The following is a 14,177-nucleotide window of genomic DNA, read 5'->3' as shown; positions in this document are numbered from 1 at the left end:
CCCGAATGCATTTTGAGTGGCAACCCGTATGTATGCATACCTACTTTTCCAATCCAAAAACCTTCAAACAAGACTAGTAATTGCACACCTGCTTAAATACAATTGTCAATTAATTACTAACCCAGCTGAACCACTTCCTGTCTTGTTTATCTGAGTGAACACACACGTGATTGACTCACAAGAAATGACATACTTACCGGCGGTGGTGGTGCAAAACTAACCTACCATTATTCTTTCCCGTGAGACATCCATTGATTCCAATTCTCACTGATTAAATAGGAGTAGTTGCGGTTAGTTGAACCTAAAACAAACAAACCCAGACCAAGTTGCGTCTCTGCTTTTTCCTAGCCTAAATAATAACTAGACTCAACTCAAGTACTGTCGTTTGATCGAGACTGTTTGCTTAAGTGGACGTTTGACTCTGAAGTACAACGTGTCACGCTGAGTGACTTTAAAATTGCTTCATTTGGACAAGCTGCGTTCCACTAGAAGGAACCACCCTATCATGCAAACCCAACTCCACGCACGTTACGAGGGTGGTTCCGATGGCGCGGATAATGCTGCCCCCTCAGGGCTAGAGATATTATCCATCCTGGCCAACACCGCCCGATCGAGAACCTCTTTTGACGGTCCGCGCGTGATTTATCGGAAATTGAGCAAAATTATCGAAATCGATCGATCGACCTCAATCTGGCCGCGATGATACACACGCCCCGACACGACGACGACGACGACGACGATCCTCGCGCGCACAATTAACGATCCTCTTGGAATACGCAGATTTTTTCCCCCTGAGTTTAATCTTGGCGATCTTGCCACAATTACTCCTTTGTTCGACTCCGTAACAACCCTCGGCACGACATCCTTGAACGGGCGCGAGCGCACATCGGAATTTCAATTTAGCCCCCTAATGACCGCGCGCGCAGATCCCCAAAGGCCACCAACAATAAACCACAAATTGGCACGATTTTCATTCTTCCGACCGCCGGCCGAAGGCGTTTTATCCAGTTTTTAATAACGCGCATCTCTTTTTCCTTCCCACTTCTTCTTGCAGAGCAAACCTGTCCTGGTGGAGCCGATCGACTTCGAAGGATTCATCGCGAAAAACAAAACCCTCATCCAGAACGATCCGCAGCGCGAGCTGCTGCTGTACCCGAGCGACGACGTGACGGTGAGTTTGGGTGGTCGGGGGGAAAGGCGAAAAAATGATCGCAACATTTGCTCTTGTTCTCAACAGGAAGTGACGCTGCCGAAAAAGTTCCGCACCGTTACGAGCAACATTCCGAGCTTTGCCGCTCTCCCAAGTGTCCCTAGTTCACCCAGCAATGGCTCGGCCAACGGGAACAACCACCCGTCATCTCCACAAGCCACAGGAAAAGCCGCAACTCCTCCCGGCGGGGGAAACTTGCAGGGCCACCTGCTGACCCGCCAGGCCTTGCACACCTACGAATCCGCCAACCATCTGATACACTACAAATACAGCGCTTACGGAGGAACTTGCCTCGATCTGCCACGGTAAGTGACACTTATTTATTGCGTTGAGTTTCAAAGTTCATTCGGTGGTAATTCACAGATTCTTAACACTAGTAAAAGTTATGAGGGTTAAAAAGGGGATCGACGAGTTCAACGCTCCTGATTGAAACGCGCCGGCCGCATTCCGTACTCAAACTTGAGCTGATTCGGTCCAATCATAAAGTCATTGATCTGCATTTGGTCAATAAAGTGAGGAACGCCCCAGCTCGAGTGCACCGTAAAGTAGTGCGTCAGTTCGCGCTTGATCGACAGCTCCGGAATGGTCGGGTGGACCAGCTTGATGAAGATGTCGAACCAGCCCTCTGCACCATTCAGCAGCACCAGATAGGCACTGCAGAACTGGCCCTTCTCTTGATGCCCGTTGCAATCGACTCGAAGGCGCCATGCCATGTTCTGGTGGTCGTACATCAGGTTCGAGAAGAGAATCCGGTCGGCGTTGCGTTGCGCCGGGTAGTCACGCACCGTGTAGAGGAACGACTTGAACGGCAAGCTGAAAAGATCACAAACGTCAACTTTTCCGTCAACTCAAATTTACCTCAATCCAACTCACTTTTTGTTCTTGTTGGCGATCAAACCCGTGGCACACTTTGGCCCATAGCCGGCATCGGTCTGACGCACTCCAAATGCCAGCTGATAGCCGCCACTCTTGTCCACTCCGTACCGCTTGGCCTGGTCGATCTGCACCAGTCGCTGACAGCCCTGGGACTTGCTGCCGACGACGAAGTCGTCCACCGCCAGGTACTCGGCCAGCGGCTTCAACCCCGAGCCCTCGTAAATCACGTATCTGTACTCGTACCGGCCCGGTTGGCCGGCGGCCAGCGTCAGGTACACACTCACGGAGCGACCGTGACCGTCGCTGAAACCTTGCGGGTAAACGGTCAGCTCCCAGCGATTGCCGTGCAAGTCTTCGGCCGTGTAGCTCTGGAACGTTGCGGACGGCGACTTGACCTGGCAGCGGTACTCGAAGAACTTTTCGTTCGGGAGGATGTAGGCGGGTTTTTGCTGAAAGTTCATAAAGAATTCCGTTAATTATCACAGTAGGCTATCCCAACGAACACGTGTTCACGAAGCTTTACTCACCCCTGTGTCAATTTGGGCACGATCTTAACCGGTGCCACCCTCTCGATTTCCGCCAGCACCGCACGCCGCTGGCGTACCATTTCTCGCGGGTTCCCGCATGGCAACAGCCCGGCAATCGTCGTCAACGCCTTCTGACAACCCCCCGGCGTGAAACTGCAAGCCGTGCTCAGCAGCCTGCTGAGATCGTCTCCATCACCCCCACCTCCACCAATCGCCGCCCGAATCCGGCCAATCCCATCGAAGATCTCCCGCCGCAAATCGTCCAACGCTTGCTTGGCGTGCCGACCATGTGGCCCATCCCCGGCCGTGTAGCACTCCCGGCACAGACACTCGTCGCACTGCTGGCAAAAATATCTCACCAGGTGACCCTCCCGCGGGCAGCTGTACTGCGTCTTGCGCTCCAAGGCCACCGTTCCGATCGAAGTCTGCAGACGGCACTTTGGACACTCCTGCTTTGCGCTTTGGCCGAACCACAGAACCAGACAGTCGAAGCAGGTTCCCTGCTTGCACTGCCGGCAGAACACCGGAAAGCTCATCTCCTCCAGGCAGATCATGCAGTTGAGCTCCACCTTGTCCAGCTCCAGCGGAAGTTTGATCTCCACTTGGGCCATTTTTCTGCTGCTAGAACCTTCCAGACGGTATCGGGAGCAAAATTATCGACTTCCTTCCTGTTCTGAACAAACCACTTGGAATGATTTTTTTATCGACCCAAGCCTGCTGAGATCATCCGTCGCCGGCTGCACTCGAGTTGTGGGGAAAGTAAACAGTAAACAAAAATATTGCGCATGTTGAATGAAATTGCAGCGCCACTGCGCGAATCGAATGGGCGCGATAAGAAGCGAAAGCCGTCGCGTGACTTTACCAATAACAACCATGGAGTGTGGGAGTGGGGCCACTACAAATTGATTTGTTTTATGAATAATAATTTTATATTGAGTCTAGCCGTTTGACTAGAATAAACTCTAGCAGAGCGTTAACATTAGGTTATTTTTATACCATTATGAATCCAGCTTTAAAAAGTGCCAACGCCAACGAAATTGTCGCCGTGGAAATTACGTACCTCGGAATAGTTAATTTTGTTATTTAAAAATAGTAACTTAATAGCATCTGATCGACAACGTGTCTTCGGCGCAGTTTTAGCACAGACATCAGTGTGAAAAATTAGCTAAAAACGAAAACGAACTTGACAAAAAATTCTGATTTTGATTGATTTGACAGAAACTTTAAAGAATATTTGCAACGGCCTAATTAAAAAAAAAAAACATTTTTTTACATTACAGCAAAAAACGCCCCATTCTTTACAACATTTATGCTATAAAAAAATTCACAATTCAACCGTCTGTTAGGAAAACTCTCAGCATGTTACACTCCTTAATCAGAGCTCCGTTGCGCTTCGCGCTTATTTCAAAGAAAAACTTCCATTCACCAAGCATGTTAAATGGAATAATGGCTCCATAGGTACCGTACCGCATGTGGTCCAAAATTTCAATGTGCTAAAATTTAGCATGCAAAATTCGTTATTATAGAAAACAATGATAACACTTTTTCTTACCCCTTTTTTGTAAGGACACTGCGTTTGATTCAGCGTTTTCGTGATAAAGTACCACGGCTTCGTTGGATTGAGCAAATCCGGACAGAAATCCTTCACCATCGTGCTGAAAAGTCCCACGTTCCACTTGCCGTGCTCCAGATGACGGGTGTAGAAGTTGAGCCCAATCGGCGCTTCATAATCCTCGTTCACGCGAATCTGCCCGTTCAAAGTCAGCTCATCTTTGTCGTCCAGCTCGTACTCGAGATCGGAAAAATCAACGGCCGAATTGGGGAGGGAATTTTCACAGTTGAAAACCTCTTCGTTCACGTCGACGATCACTTTGGACTATTTGCAGAAAAATTGGTGTTATTTTTTGTGTGCTTTGAAATTTCCAACAGATTACCCAAACTAGCACAATCCAGCTGAGCATTAACGTCGGTATTTTAATGCAAATCATTTTGTTTACTCGAAGCAACTAACTAGACTAGTCAATTTGAGTAAACAACTTTTAGATAAATATTGGTCGGGGTTGAAAGAATGTGATGCATGTTTTGATATTTGGAACAAATTACTTTGCAACATGCACTCAAGCGAGCTTTACAATTTAAATTGCTGTTTTAAATGTTTTCAAAACACATTTCTTGTTTTATTGGTCAGTTAACAAAAGGTTAACATTAAACACATTGTTTGTTTCAACATTAAATTCGTGGCGTGTCTATATATTTATGTCTATATTATTTTTCAGGCCATTCCAAATTTTATTTCATGTTTTTATCCGCAATATTACCGAAACTTTAAGTTTTGTTTGAAAAAAAAACTTATCCAGATTTTTAAGCGAAGATGGCGTTCGAATTGTGAACGCCCGAAATGTCAAAGTCATGCAGTGGTATCAACATTACGAAAAAAGTGTGCCATATGGCATGACAGCCACATTTTTTTCTAATGTTTGTGCTACTGAGCGATTCTGACATTTCGGACGTTCACAATTCTAACGCCATCTTCGCTTAAAAACCTGGTATCCAAAAATTCATTCAATTCAAAATATTCAAAATCTCTATACACTCAACCCCCGGTGGTTGGTCACTTTTTTGTTTGACACTTTTTGAGTTTGCACTCCGTTGGTTAGTCAAAGTCAAACTAAAAAGTGACGAACTGTCACTTTTTACACGGCGCTCACCAACACTATCAATACAAACGTTTGATAGTGTGTGTGAAATCCGTGTAAAAGGGGTGTCAAACTAAAAAGTAACCCCGTTCGTTTCACAACAGTTGGTTTGACTGTACCAATATTTATGCACAACTATAGAAAACACGCTTAGGATACTTTTTGTCAAGAAGGACCACAAAGTTTATTCTTCAAAATTGATTAAAAAATCCAATTTTAATCCTTTGTTGTCGGACGAAGGATATTTGTACTCAGAAAAATAAGCTTTATCGTTGTGAACAGTAATACAGATAAATGTCGATTTTATGATGAAATAAAACAATTTCAAATTTCAAACCAATTTACTCGCTGTAGATTATAATGAAAACATCACCCCAAGTTTCAGCGCCCTCTAGTGGGGAGGTAATTTTGACGTTTGATTGCCTATTTAAATTGACGAATCCGCTCTGTATCAGTAATTTAAGGTTAATTTTAGGACGCAATTTAAGTTTAATTTTAGGTTCCAATCGCATTTTAAAGCGTTCATTTTTGTATTCAAATCAAATAGGAAATTTGGGACATTGAGATATTTTGCAAATTTTCTGTAGTAGCATAACTTATGTTTAGAGCAGTTTGTGATACGTTTAGCTCCATTATTTTGAAAAAAATGGCCTTAAATTTGAAATTAGGTTTTTTCGCTCTCTATCTTTTTTTCTCCCCCTGATTTTTGGGATCAATTTTGAAGGGGGAGGCGATACAATCCTTGAAAACTAATGGCATTAATTAAATTAAATCATACGCAATCCAAAGATAACACACAGCTCACAGTCGTGATGCTTCAACCATCCGTCAGGAAAACTCTCCGCATGATGCACTCCTTGATCATCTGGCCGTTCCGTTTGGCTGTGACTTCAAAATATAACTTCCACTCGCCAAGCATGTGGAACGGAACAATCACCCCATACGTTCCAAACTTCAACCGGTCCAACACCTCAACGTGCTAAAATCAAGCATTAATTTAGCTAAACTTGCTAAAACACTTCAAAGTTATCTTACCCCCTTTCTGTAGGGACAGTACGTCTGGTTCAACGTTTTCGTGATAAAGTACCATGCCTCTCTGGGGTTCAGAATGTCCGGACAAAAATCTTTCACAATCCGGGCAAACACGCCCGGTCTCCACTGGCCACGCTCCAGGTGCTTCGTGTAGAAGTATGTCTTGAAAAAGTAGTTGAAATTTGTTGAAATTACATAAAAATGATCTAAAAACCCCTACTCCAAGCGGCGCCTCGTAGTCCTCCCTAACGGTTACGGTTCCACTGACACACATGACATCGTCCTCGTTGAGTTCAAACTCGAGTCCGGTGAAATCTGCGGCCGGAAGCGGAAGTGGCTCGTCCCGATCGTCACAGAGGAGGGCTTCCTCCACGACATCGACGATGATTTTGCACTGTTGGGAATGGAATGTTAAGTTTTGCTATAGATTCAGTACAGATATGTAATTACTGAAACTAGTTTCAAAACTAAAGCCATCGAAGTGAAAAGATGCAATGTACTGGAATACATTTTGTATTGAATTAACGAACATTAATACAAAATTGATCAACCTCAAGCAACGCTTTTATACTCACCATAATTGATTTAAACTGTGATAAATGTGGGTTACCAGTGTTTTTCATTACTCGTATGCACGCAGCAATAAAATATCACGTTTAGGTAAACTATGCATTTATTTCAATATGAGGCTTCAATGAAACATTTTACACTAATATTTCACTAATCAGCCATCAATTAGGTCAGCTCGTCGCATGATGCACTCCTTAACGGTTTGACCGTTCCGTTGGGCAGATATTTCGAAGTAAATCTTCCACTCTCCAAGCAAGTGGTGCGGAACGGCGACCCCGAACGTGCCCAACTTCAAGTGGTCAAACCTTTCAATATGCTGAAAGGAGACAATTTAAATTAGCTACTAACAATCCCAACTAACACATCCCTAAACATACCCCTTTCCGGTACGGGCACTCCGTTTGCTGCAAGGTTTTCGTGATGGGATACCAAGCCTCGAACCGGTTCAGGATGACCGGACAAAAGTCCCGCACAACTCGGCTCATGATGCCCGTTTTCCACTCGCCCCGCTCGAGGTGTTCCGTGTAGAGGTTCATCTTGAAGGAATGTTGAAAGTTTTAAGTTAATTGGTTGTTCGATTTATTTAGTTTATTTATTTATTTGTTCAATCATTTCAAAATAAGCAATATTTGTACATAACAATAATTTATCACAACTTTTCAAAATGTTTTTTAAGATATAATTTGATTTCAAATTGTATTAGTTCATTCAAACCTTTATGCAAAATGGATGTGCGACAAAAGGTCGAAAGACATAAGGTCGAATGGACAAAAGGTCGAAAGTGGACAAAAGATCGAAAGATCAATACGTCGAATGTGAAAAAATGAAACAAATAATTATAAGTATAGAGCAATTCCAGCTCAAATCATGATTTTTTCTGGGACTTTTGTACCCGACCCTCTCCGATTTTAATGAAACATTGTAGACATGTTATCCTAGGCCTATATAAGCCATTTTTGTGTATATGGAGCCAATAGTACTCGAAAATAACATTTGAGAAGGGCGTAAGGTATTTAAATATTTTTGTATTTTGCAATTTAAAAATTACTGCATCTTGAAGCCGTTGCTTCGTATCAAAAAGTGGTCAAAGACAAACTTGTAGGAAATCGGACGGGCTTTCTGCAATTTAAAAATACACTGAAACAAAAATCACACAAACTTGTAGGAAATTGAACGGGCTTTCTTAAAATTAAAAAATACACGCCATTTCTTTTTTTTGTCACGATTTTTTTCGTTCAAATTTTTGAGGAAATAGCCTAAAATGTTACCAAAAGACTGACGAAAATGCAGGATGTTATGTCTGTCCTAAAAAAATACAAAAATCATTTACTAAAACTGTTTTTTTGAAAAGTGGTCTTAACGTCGAAATTTTGAAAAAAAACCGGTAGTGGGAATCGATTACCCAGAAAATTTTACATAAAAGTCTCCATATTGACCATAATTCTTGGGAAGATACAGCGGTTTTAAAAATAAAAATGTTAAAAAACGGGTTTTTGGTACTTTTTGGCAATTTCTATGTGACAGACTTGGTTTTTCAGTCTCGTAAATATTTTTACCGGAAAGCTCGTCCAATTTTCCATAAGTTCGAGTTACAGTAGATTTTAAATTGCAAAATACATTTTTTTTAAATACCTTACGTCCTTCTCAAATGTTATTTTCGTGTACTATTGGCTCCATATACACAAAAATGGCTTATATAGGCCTAGGATAACCTGTCTACAAAGTTTCATTAAAATCGAAGAGGGTCGGGTACAAAAGTATCAGAAAAAAATCTTGATTTGAGGTGGAATTGCTCTATAAACTTTTAAGAAATTCTCGAAAAAAATATTTTCTTACAAATAAGTCTGAGTTTTATCTGTGAGTTCACCTTTGGTTTATCCATCCTTTTAGTAATCATCTTTTTTTTTAATAAACAGTATAACTTCCAAACCATTTCTTGAGAAGATTTCCATTTTTTCAAACATGAGCAGTTCTTCAAAAACAAGCTCGACTTCTAAAATATTTTTGTGAGTTTTTCCATTCTTTCAAACATGAGCATTTCTTTGAAAAAAAAGTACGACTTCTGAAATATTTTGGAAGCTTATTTTTATTTTTTAAAACAACCTATTCTTGATTGTCAAAACATTTTTGAAAGTTTTTTTTTCCATTTTTTCAAACATGAGCTGTTTAAAAAAAATTCGACATCTATAATATTTTAGAAGTGTTTTTTTAAATCAACCAACCTTTTCTTGACTTTAAATACTACTTCTCAAATATTTTGTAAGTTTTTTATTTTAGTTATTAAAATCGTTGGGATATTTTAAAGCCTTTGCATTCTTCTCCAAATTAAAATTAAAATAATTTCGTAAAAATAAAAAGTCTAGCTTTTTAAATATTGTTGCAAGTTTGTTTATGCTTTTTTAATCTAATTTTCAAAATCTGACTTCAAAAACATAGCTGTTTATAAAAAAATCGATCGTATTTATATTTTTTAAGATCAACCCTTTCTAAATCCCCCCTCCGCCGTCGAAAAGTCGCCAACAATCCGGGGGGCTAGTTTTGTTTTATCCAGAGGACCTCTAATGTTTTGTAACAATAAAGTGAAGTGGCAGAAGTGAAAATAAGAAAATCGTTCAAATCAACTTTCTATAGCTGCTTATCAATATTTGTGTATTTACACCCAAAGTTAAAGACCGAGAGGATGGTCTTCCCGAAAAGAAACTTGAGGAAAGTACTATTTTGCGAGAGTAAAGACCACTCGCGTGTTCATTCGTTCATTGAAACAGTTCATCCTATTGAGTGGCTTATATGGACAAATGACAGCCATTTAGTCACCGAACCATGGTGGCCCATACGGCAAAGGCACGGTTCTATATGCCGAAGGTCTGGAAGGAAGGTTTGAGTCTCGGTACCGATACTTTTTTTTATAGATGAACTTTTTTGGAAAATGAACCCATGAGTAAAGTACTCTCGCTAATTTCGGGATTTATCCTCTCCGTCAACACAGTACCATTTTACTACCGAAGCGGGCTCTTTATCCTCTCGTATGCCCAGTTCCAGGCTCATATCAAAAGTTTTGTTTTGTAAAATGTTTTTTTAAGTCAACCTTTTGTCCTTTCGATGGTTTGTCCATTCGACCTTATGTCTTTCGACCTGTTGTCATACATTCGTGAAAATATTTTAATTAAATAATTGATAAACTATGATGTCCCGCCCGTGTGAATCAATCGGACCGCGCACTGGACTTACAATCCAGAGGTTGCTAGTTCGAATCACGCGGCGAGCGCTCTAAAAATTCTAAGTGTAAATATGGGCCTCCGGCGCCGTCGTTCCGTGCCGTACTCAAATTTCAATTGCTTTGTTAGTTCATAAAATTCAAACCAAAGTTAGGATCAATAATAAGTCCAATAAAAAATCTTTATCACATAGTTTATTTGTGACCACTAACACAGTTCAACAATGTGTATGATAATAAAATAAATAAAAACTGTAGAGCATTTTAACATGATAAAGTAACTATAACTTACAAAGGGAGCAATTTATGAAATGTATGTTGAACTGACGAAAGAAGTATTTTTGTAAGATAAAAATAAAAAAAATTGTAAAAAAAAGTTAAAAAATTTAAATTTGAGGCCACGATATCAAAATTTGAATGAAAGAAGTGTTCAGTTGTTTTTGCAATCATTAATTTCCAAGATTTCTGAGTATTGACAAAAATTTTATGTTTGCGAGTAAAAATAAGGTTGACATGAACTTTAAAAAATATTTGCAACGGCCTTATTAAGAATTTAACATTTAGTAAAAAAAAATAAAAGCAAAATCCGCAAACAACTAAGCTGAAGACAAAAAAAACGATCAGAAAATCCTGTCACGAGATAAAGCTTATTGAATATGTAGTCACATGCCCATTTTTTTATAACCAGCCGGCAAAATTGTATGAAGTCTTGTAAAAAAATATGGAAAAACTGAAGAAAAAAAATAAAAACAATGATTTTTCTTAAACGAAATTCTACAATATTAATCATGAGCAAAATTTTAACCAAATGAAAACTACAAAATTAAAAGTCACGTGATTGTGAGTTTAGCTTAAAATTTTCCAATTTGCAATCCTTACCCCAATTGGCGCCTCGTAATCCTCGGTCACGTTTACGGTTCCGCTAAAGTTCATCACGTCGTCCTCGTCCAGCTCAAACTCCAGGCCGGAAAAATCGGCCGCTGGCAGGGGCAACGTGTCGTCACACTCGTACGGGGTCTCGTGAACGTCCACGATCACTTTCGACTGCAAATTTGCGATGAAACTTTAATTTCTCTTCTTATTTAAAAGTATACCTTTTTTTACCAAAACGAATGATTTCCACAAAATCCAATCCAACACAGCAGCGAATAACATGCAAATCGAACAGTAGTTCATATTTTTCTAACGTGGTTGAATCAAAACTAAATTTGTTTTGCTCAAAAGTCGCGTATTTAACGGCAGAAAAGTGAAGATAATTAATATCATATTTGATCTATTGCAAAACAAAAATTTCACCTTTTATTTTTAAGTCAAATATGGGACTTTTGACGGTACGTGACAGACCTTGGACTACAATGTAGTAAGTTATCACAAATATTTCGTAAATTATCTTCGAAAGATCACCACAGAAGTTCGTGTTTTAAGCCAGTTTAGCTACATTGTAGATGATTTAACAAGGTTGCGTTAAACCATTTAATGAATGCGGAAATCAAACTAAACGGTATGGAAAATAATTCTATTCACTTGATCGTCGTAAAGTTAAATATAGTTTTTTTTGTTCATGTATAGGAATGAAACAATAGAAAAGACAAATTAAAACAGATTAAAACTAGCAACTCTAACTTGTATTCATAAAAATATAAGAAAATGTAAAAAGACAAACACAAAACTGAAAATGAATTTGTACCTTAAAGTATTTTTCTGACAAAATATAGAAAAAGAGAGTAAACCATAATGTCCGTCCTTCTTCCAGAATATCCCCCGCAAACGAGCTCAAGGAGGAGCTGTACGAAATCGACACCGACCATGAGGTGATCTCCGAGCAGATGAGCCGCTCCCAGGCGGACACAATCACCAAGCAGGGCTACCTCCTGAAGGGTCCGGACACCAACTCGGACCGCATGTTTGCCCACATCGGCTCAAAGTCGTTCAAACGGAGGTACTGCTACCTGCGGCAGGAAATCGACGGAACGTACATCCTGCAGCTGCACAAGGACGAAAAGCAACCGGAAGCGAAGACCACGATCGTGATGGACTTTTGCACCGAGGTCGTTACGAATCCGAAAAAGGGCCGCCACTGCTTCGAGCTGCGGATGAACGCCGGCCAGCACAAATCGGTCACGTTGGCCGCGGACGATGAGGCGGAAATGGACGACTGGGTGCGCAAGATTTCCTCCGTAATAGCCCAGAACAAGCTGCAGGAGGACAAACGAGCGGCGTCGCTGGAACGAACGGCCGCGCCACCACCTCCGGCCAGTCCCTGCTCGGCCATGATGTACGGCACGTTGAAGGGCCTCGAGCAGAGCATGAACCCCCAGCTGATGAAGTACGGTCGTGAAACGGACATGTCTATCGGGCAGGCACGGAAGGAGAACCGCCGACGGTTGTTTGGAGCGTATCAGTTGCAGCACTTTCCGGCCGGGTCCAAAGTGGCGACCGCCAGCAGTATGGGAGGAAAGGCGGACGGGATCGAGCCGTACCGGGAACAGTTTGGCCAGCGGATTCTGGTGCGATGTGATTCGCTCAAGTTTCGACTGCAGGCACCGATTGAGAGTGTGGCGACGACGGCAAATGGAGGTGGACAAGGCGCGGCCAATGGGGACAGTGAACCGGCGCTGTGTCAGGTAGGTTCACTTCAAAGGAGTTCTTTTTGCCTTCCTCACATTACCAACTAATCTTCACCCTCGTTAGGTGTGTAATCAGAAGATCTTTCCCTTGAGTGCAATATGATGAAAATCTGACAACCCTATCAAGGGTATATTAATGTGAAGAAGGCAACAACCACCTTAACTTTTGTTTAATTGTTTTTTGCTCAAAATTTCCACAATTCGTTCATTTGTTCATACAAGTCTTCTTACAAATTATGTCTTTAAAAGGAATTTTCTAATCGTTTTCACCGAATAACAGATTTTGCGTTTCGACTGTGTCGCGTGATCGGAGACATTCTTTCATAATACACTGAAACCCCGATGGTTTGACACCAACTGTTGTCAAACAAACGGGGACACTTTTCAGTTTGACACCTCATTTACACGGAGTTCACACACACTACCAAACGTGTGTTTTGATAGTGTGCGTGAGCGCCGTGTAAAAAGTGACAGTTCGTTTTTAGTTTGACTTTGACCAACCAACGGGGTACAAACTAAAAATGTGTCAAACGAAAAAGTGACCAACCACCGGGGTTGAGTGTAAAAACACAGATATTTTGCAATAACAGCACGTCTTATTCCACACAAACCATGAGCATGAGCATGAGCATGGTTGACTGCCAATTAGCTGCTACTCCGTTATTGACAGATCAGCTGAAGTTAAACAATGAATCAAAAATGATCAGTGGGAGCCAACCATCCGTTCACTTTATAACCTCTGAAGATCCCTACTTTATTAGTCAATACCGGCGCCCTCCCAAGAAGCCTGCAGTTCAACGAAAGGGAGGAATGTTAGTCCGATAGTTAAAGTTGCAGACTCATCAAGCACACAGTTTTTCGTTATATACTTGTTGATACCGCTTGAGACCGTTTAATCCACAGCATCTCCTTCAAGCATCACGTGATTATTATTTTTTGGGTTAGTAGGATAAGGTATTGGCTTTTCGATGCCTCCCGAGCTACGATGCTATGGGGAGGACTTTCAAAGCTGACCCGTCGGCGAGCTTTCCGAGCAACGAAGCTATGGGAAGGTCTTAACACACGACATCACTCACACACTATTATTTTGCTCCACTATTAACTCGACGATCCAAATTGTCAGTGCGTCTTTCGATCACTTTATTGAAACGGCTATTTCACCATAAAAAAATAAAACCATATTCGAAAAAATTATACAAAATTTATCCGACGCCGTGCCTTCCGATCAACGATGATATAGGAAGGGCTTTGAAAATCACAAACAAAGATTACTAAAGCACAAAAAAACACCAATTACTCAACGAAAATGACGCTCAAGACACAAATAATTCAGTAAGGCAAGCGCGTGGCCTCGCCGCCCGCAATCGACACACACAATTCACGACAAAAGGCACACACAAAAAATCACTTTTCACTCCGAATATT

General features: G+C 41.3%; 5 protein-coding genes across 9 annotated transcripts in view; 1 reads left to right on the top strand and 4 right to left on the bottom strand.

Moving 5' to 3' along the window:
* Positions 1-14,177, top strand: part of LOC6033224 (dedicator of cytokinesis protein 9) — a 136,303-nt gene that overhangs the window by 107,784 nt on the left and 14,342 nt on the right. For all 4 annotated transcript variants that reach the window (XM_038255032.1, XM_038255031.1, XM_038255030.1 and 1 more), the window contains exons 2-4: positions 1,055-1,171; positions 1,238-1,515; positions 11,879-12,749. In XM_038255032.1, the coding sequence (XP_038110960.1) occupies positions 1,055-1,171; positions 1,238-1,515; positions 11,879-12,749 (1,266 nt within the window). The remainder of the gene's footprint in view (positions 1-1,054; positions 1,172-1,237; positions 1,516-11,878; positions 12,750-14,177) is intronic.
* LOC6033295 lies at positions 1,478-3,392 on the bottom strand. Its single transcript, XM_038255039.1, has 3 exons — positions 2,634-3,392; positions 2,084-2,502; positions 1,478-2,023 (listed from the first exon to the last, which is right to left on the bottom strand). Exons 1-3 carry the CDS (start codon positions 3,222-3,224, stop codon positions 1,624-1,626), a joined length of 1,410 nt encoding a protein of 469 aa, XP_038110967.1. The 5' UTR covers positions 3,225-3,392; the 3' UTR covers positions 1,478-1,623.
* LOC119767163 lies at positions 3,862-4,636 on the bottom strand. Its single transcript, XM_038255038.1, has 3 exons — positions 4,548-4,636; positions 4,166-4,489; positions 3,862-4,106 (listed from the first exon to the last, which is right to left on the bottom strand). The coding sequence occupies exons 1-3, from the start codon at positions 4,599-4,601 to the stop codon at positions 3,945-3,947; spliced, it is 540 nt and encodes a 179-aa protein (XP_038110966.1). The 5' UTR covers positions 4,602-4,636; the 3' UTR covers positions 3,862-3,944.
* LOC119767162 lies at positions 5,951-6,861 on the bottom strand. Of its 2 annotated transcripts, XM_038255037.1 has the most exons (5): positions 6,792-6,861; positions 6,562-6,735; positions 6,345-6,503; positions 6,115-6,288; positions 5,951-6,058 (listed from the first exon to the last, which is right to left on the bottom strand). In XM_038255037.1, the coding sequence occupies exons 1-4, from the start codon at positions 6,849-6,851 to the stop codon at positions 6,127-6,129; spliced, it is 555 nt and encodes a 184-aa protein (XP_038110965.1). In that variant the 5' UTR covers positions 6,852-6,861; the 3' UTR covers positions 5,951-6,058; positions 6,115-6,126. The 2 variants fall into 2 exon arrangements, with proteins under 2 accessions (XP_038110965.1, XP_038110964.1); XM_038255036.1 differs by having other exon boundaries at positions 5,951-6,288.
* LOC119767161 lies at positions 7,018-11,337 on the bottom strand. Its single transcript, XM_038255035.1, has 4 exons — positions 11,230-11,337; positions 11,005-11,169; positions 7,289-7,447; positions 7,018-7,227 (listed from the first exon to the last, which is right to left on the bottom strand). The coding sequence occupies exons 1-4, from the start codon at positions 11,299-11,301 to the stop codon at positions 7,066-7,068; spliced, it is 558 nt and encodes a 185-aa protein (XP_038110963.1). The 5' UTR covers positions 11,302-11,337; the 3' UTR covers positions 7,018-7,065.

The sequence above is a fragment of the Culex quinquefasciatus genome, chromosome 2 (assembly GCF_015732765.1).
Source record: "Culex quinquefasciatus strain JHB chromosome 2, VPISU_Cqui_1.0_pri_paternal, whole genome shotgun sequence".
Taxonomy (NCBI): Eukaryota; Metazoa; Arthropoda; class Insecta; order Diptera; family Culicidae; genus Culex; species Culex quinquefasciatus.
The sequence above is the reverse complement of the archived record's forward strand: the minus strand, read 5'-3'. Positions and strand labels throughout refer to the sequence as shown.

Excerpts from the sequence above, each read along its gene's own strand:
- LOC6033295 (XM_038255039.1), bottom strand. The coding sequence starts at position 3,224 with ATGGCCCAAGTGGAGATCAAACTTCCGCTGGAGCTGGACAAGGTGGAG. Across the intron at positions 2,503-2,633 it reads GGGTGGCACCGGTTAAGATC|TTCTTCGAGTACCGCTGCCA; the intron begins GTGCCCAAATTG and ends CCGAACGAAAAG. Across the intron at positions 2,024-2,083 it reads ATCGCCAACAAGAACAAAAA|CTTGCCGTTCAAGTCGTTCC; the intron begins GTGAGTTGGATT and ends TGATCTTTTCAG.
- LOC119767163 (XM_038255038.1), bottom strand. The coding sequence starts at position 4,601 with ATGATTTGCATTAAAATACCGACGTTAATGCTCAGCTGGATTGTGCTA. Across the intron at positions 4,490-4,547 it reads GCTGGATTGTGCTAGTTTGG|TCCAAAGTGATCGTCGACGT; the intron begins GTAATCTGTTGG and ends TTCTGCAAATAG. Across the intron at positions 4,107-4,165 it reads AGTGTCCTTACAAAAAAGGG|CACATTGAAATTTTGGACCA; the intron begins GTAAGAAAAAGT and ends GCTAAATTTTAG.
- LOC119767162 (XM_038255036.1), bottom strand. The coding sequence starts at position 6,851 with ATGTATTCCAGTACATTGCATCTTTTCACTTCGATGGCTTTAGTTTTG. Across the intron at positions 6,504-6,561 it reads ACTACGAGGCGCCGCTTGGA|ACATACTTCTACACGAAGCA; the intron begins GTAGGGGTTTTT and ends TACTTTTTCAAG. Across the intron at positions 6,289-6,344 it reads ACTGTCCCTACAGAAAGGGG|CACGTTGAGGTGTTGGACCG; the intron begins GTAAGATAACTT and ends GCTTGATTTTAG.
- LOC119767161 (XM_038255035.1), bottom strand. The coding sequence starts at position 11,301 with ATGAACTACTGTTCGATTTGCATGTTATTCGCTGCTGTGTTGGATTGG. Across the intron at positions 7,448-11,004 it reads ATTACGAGGCGCCAATTGGG|ATGAACCTCTACACGGAACA; the intron begins GTAAGGATTGCA and ends CATTCCTTCAAG. Across the intron at positions 7,228-7,288 it reads AGTGCCCGTACCGGAAAGGG|CATATTGAAAGGTTTGACCA; the intron begins GTATGTTTAGGG and ends GTCTCCTTTCAG.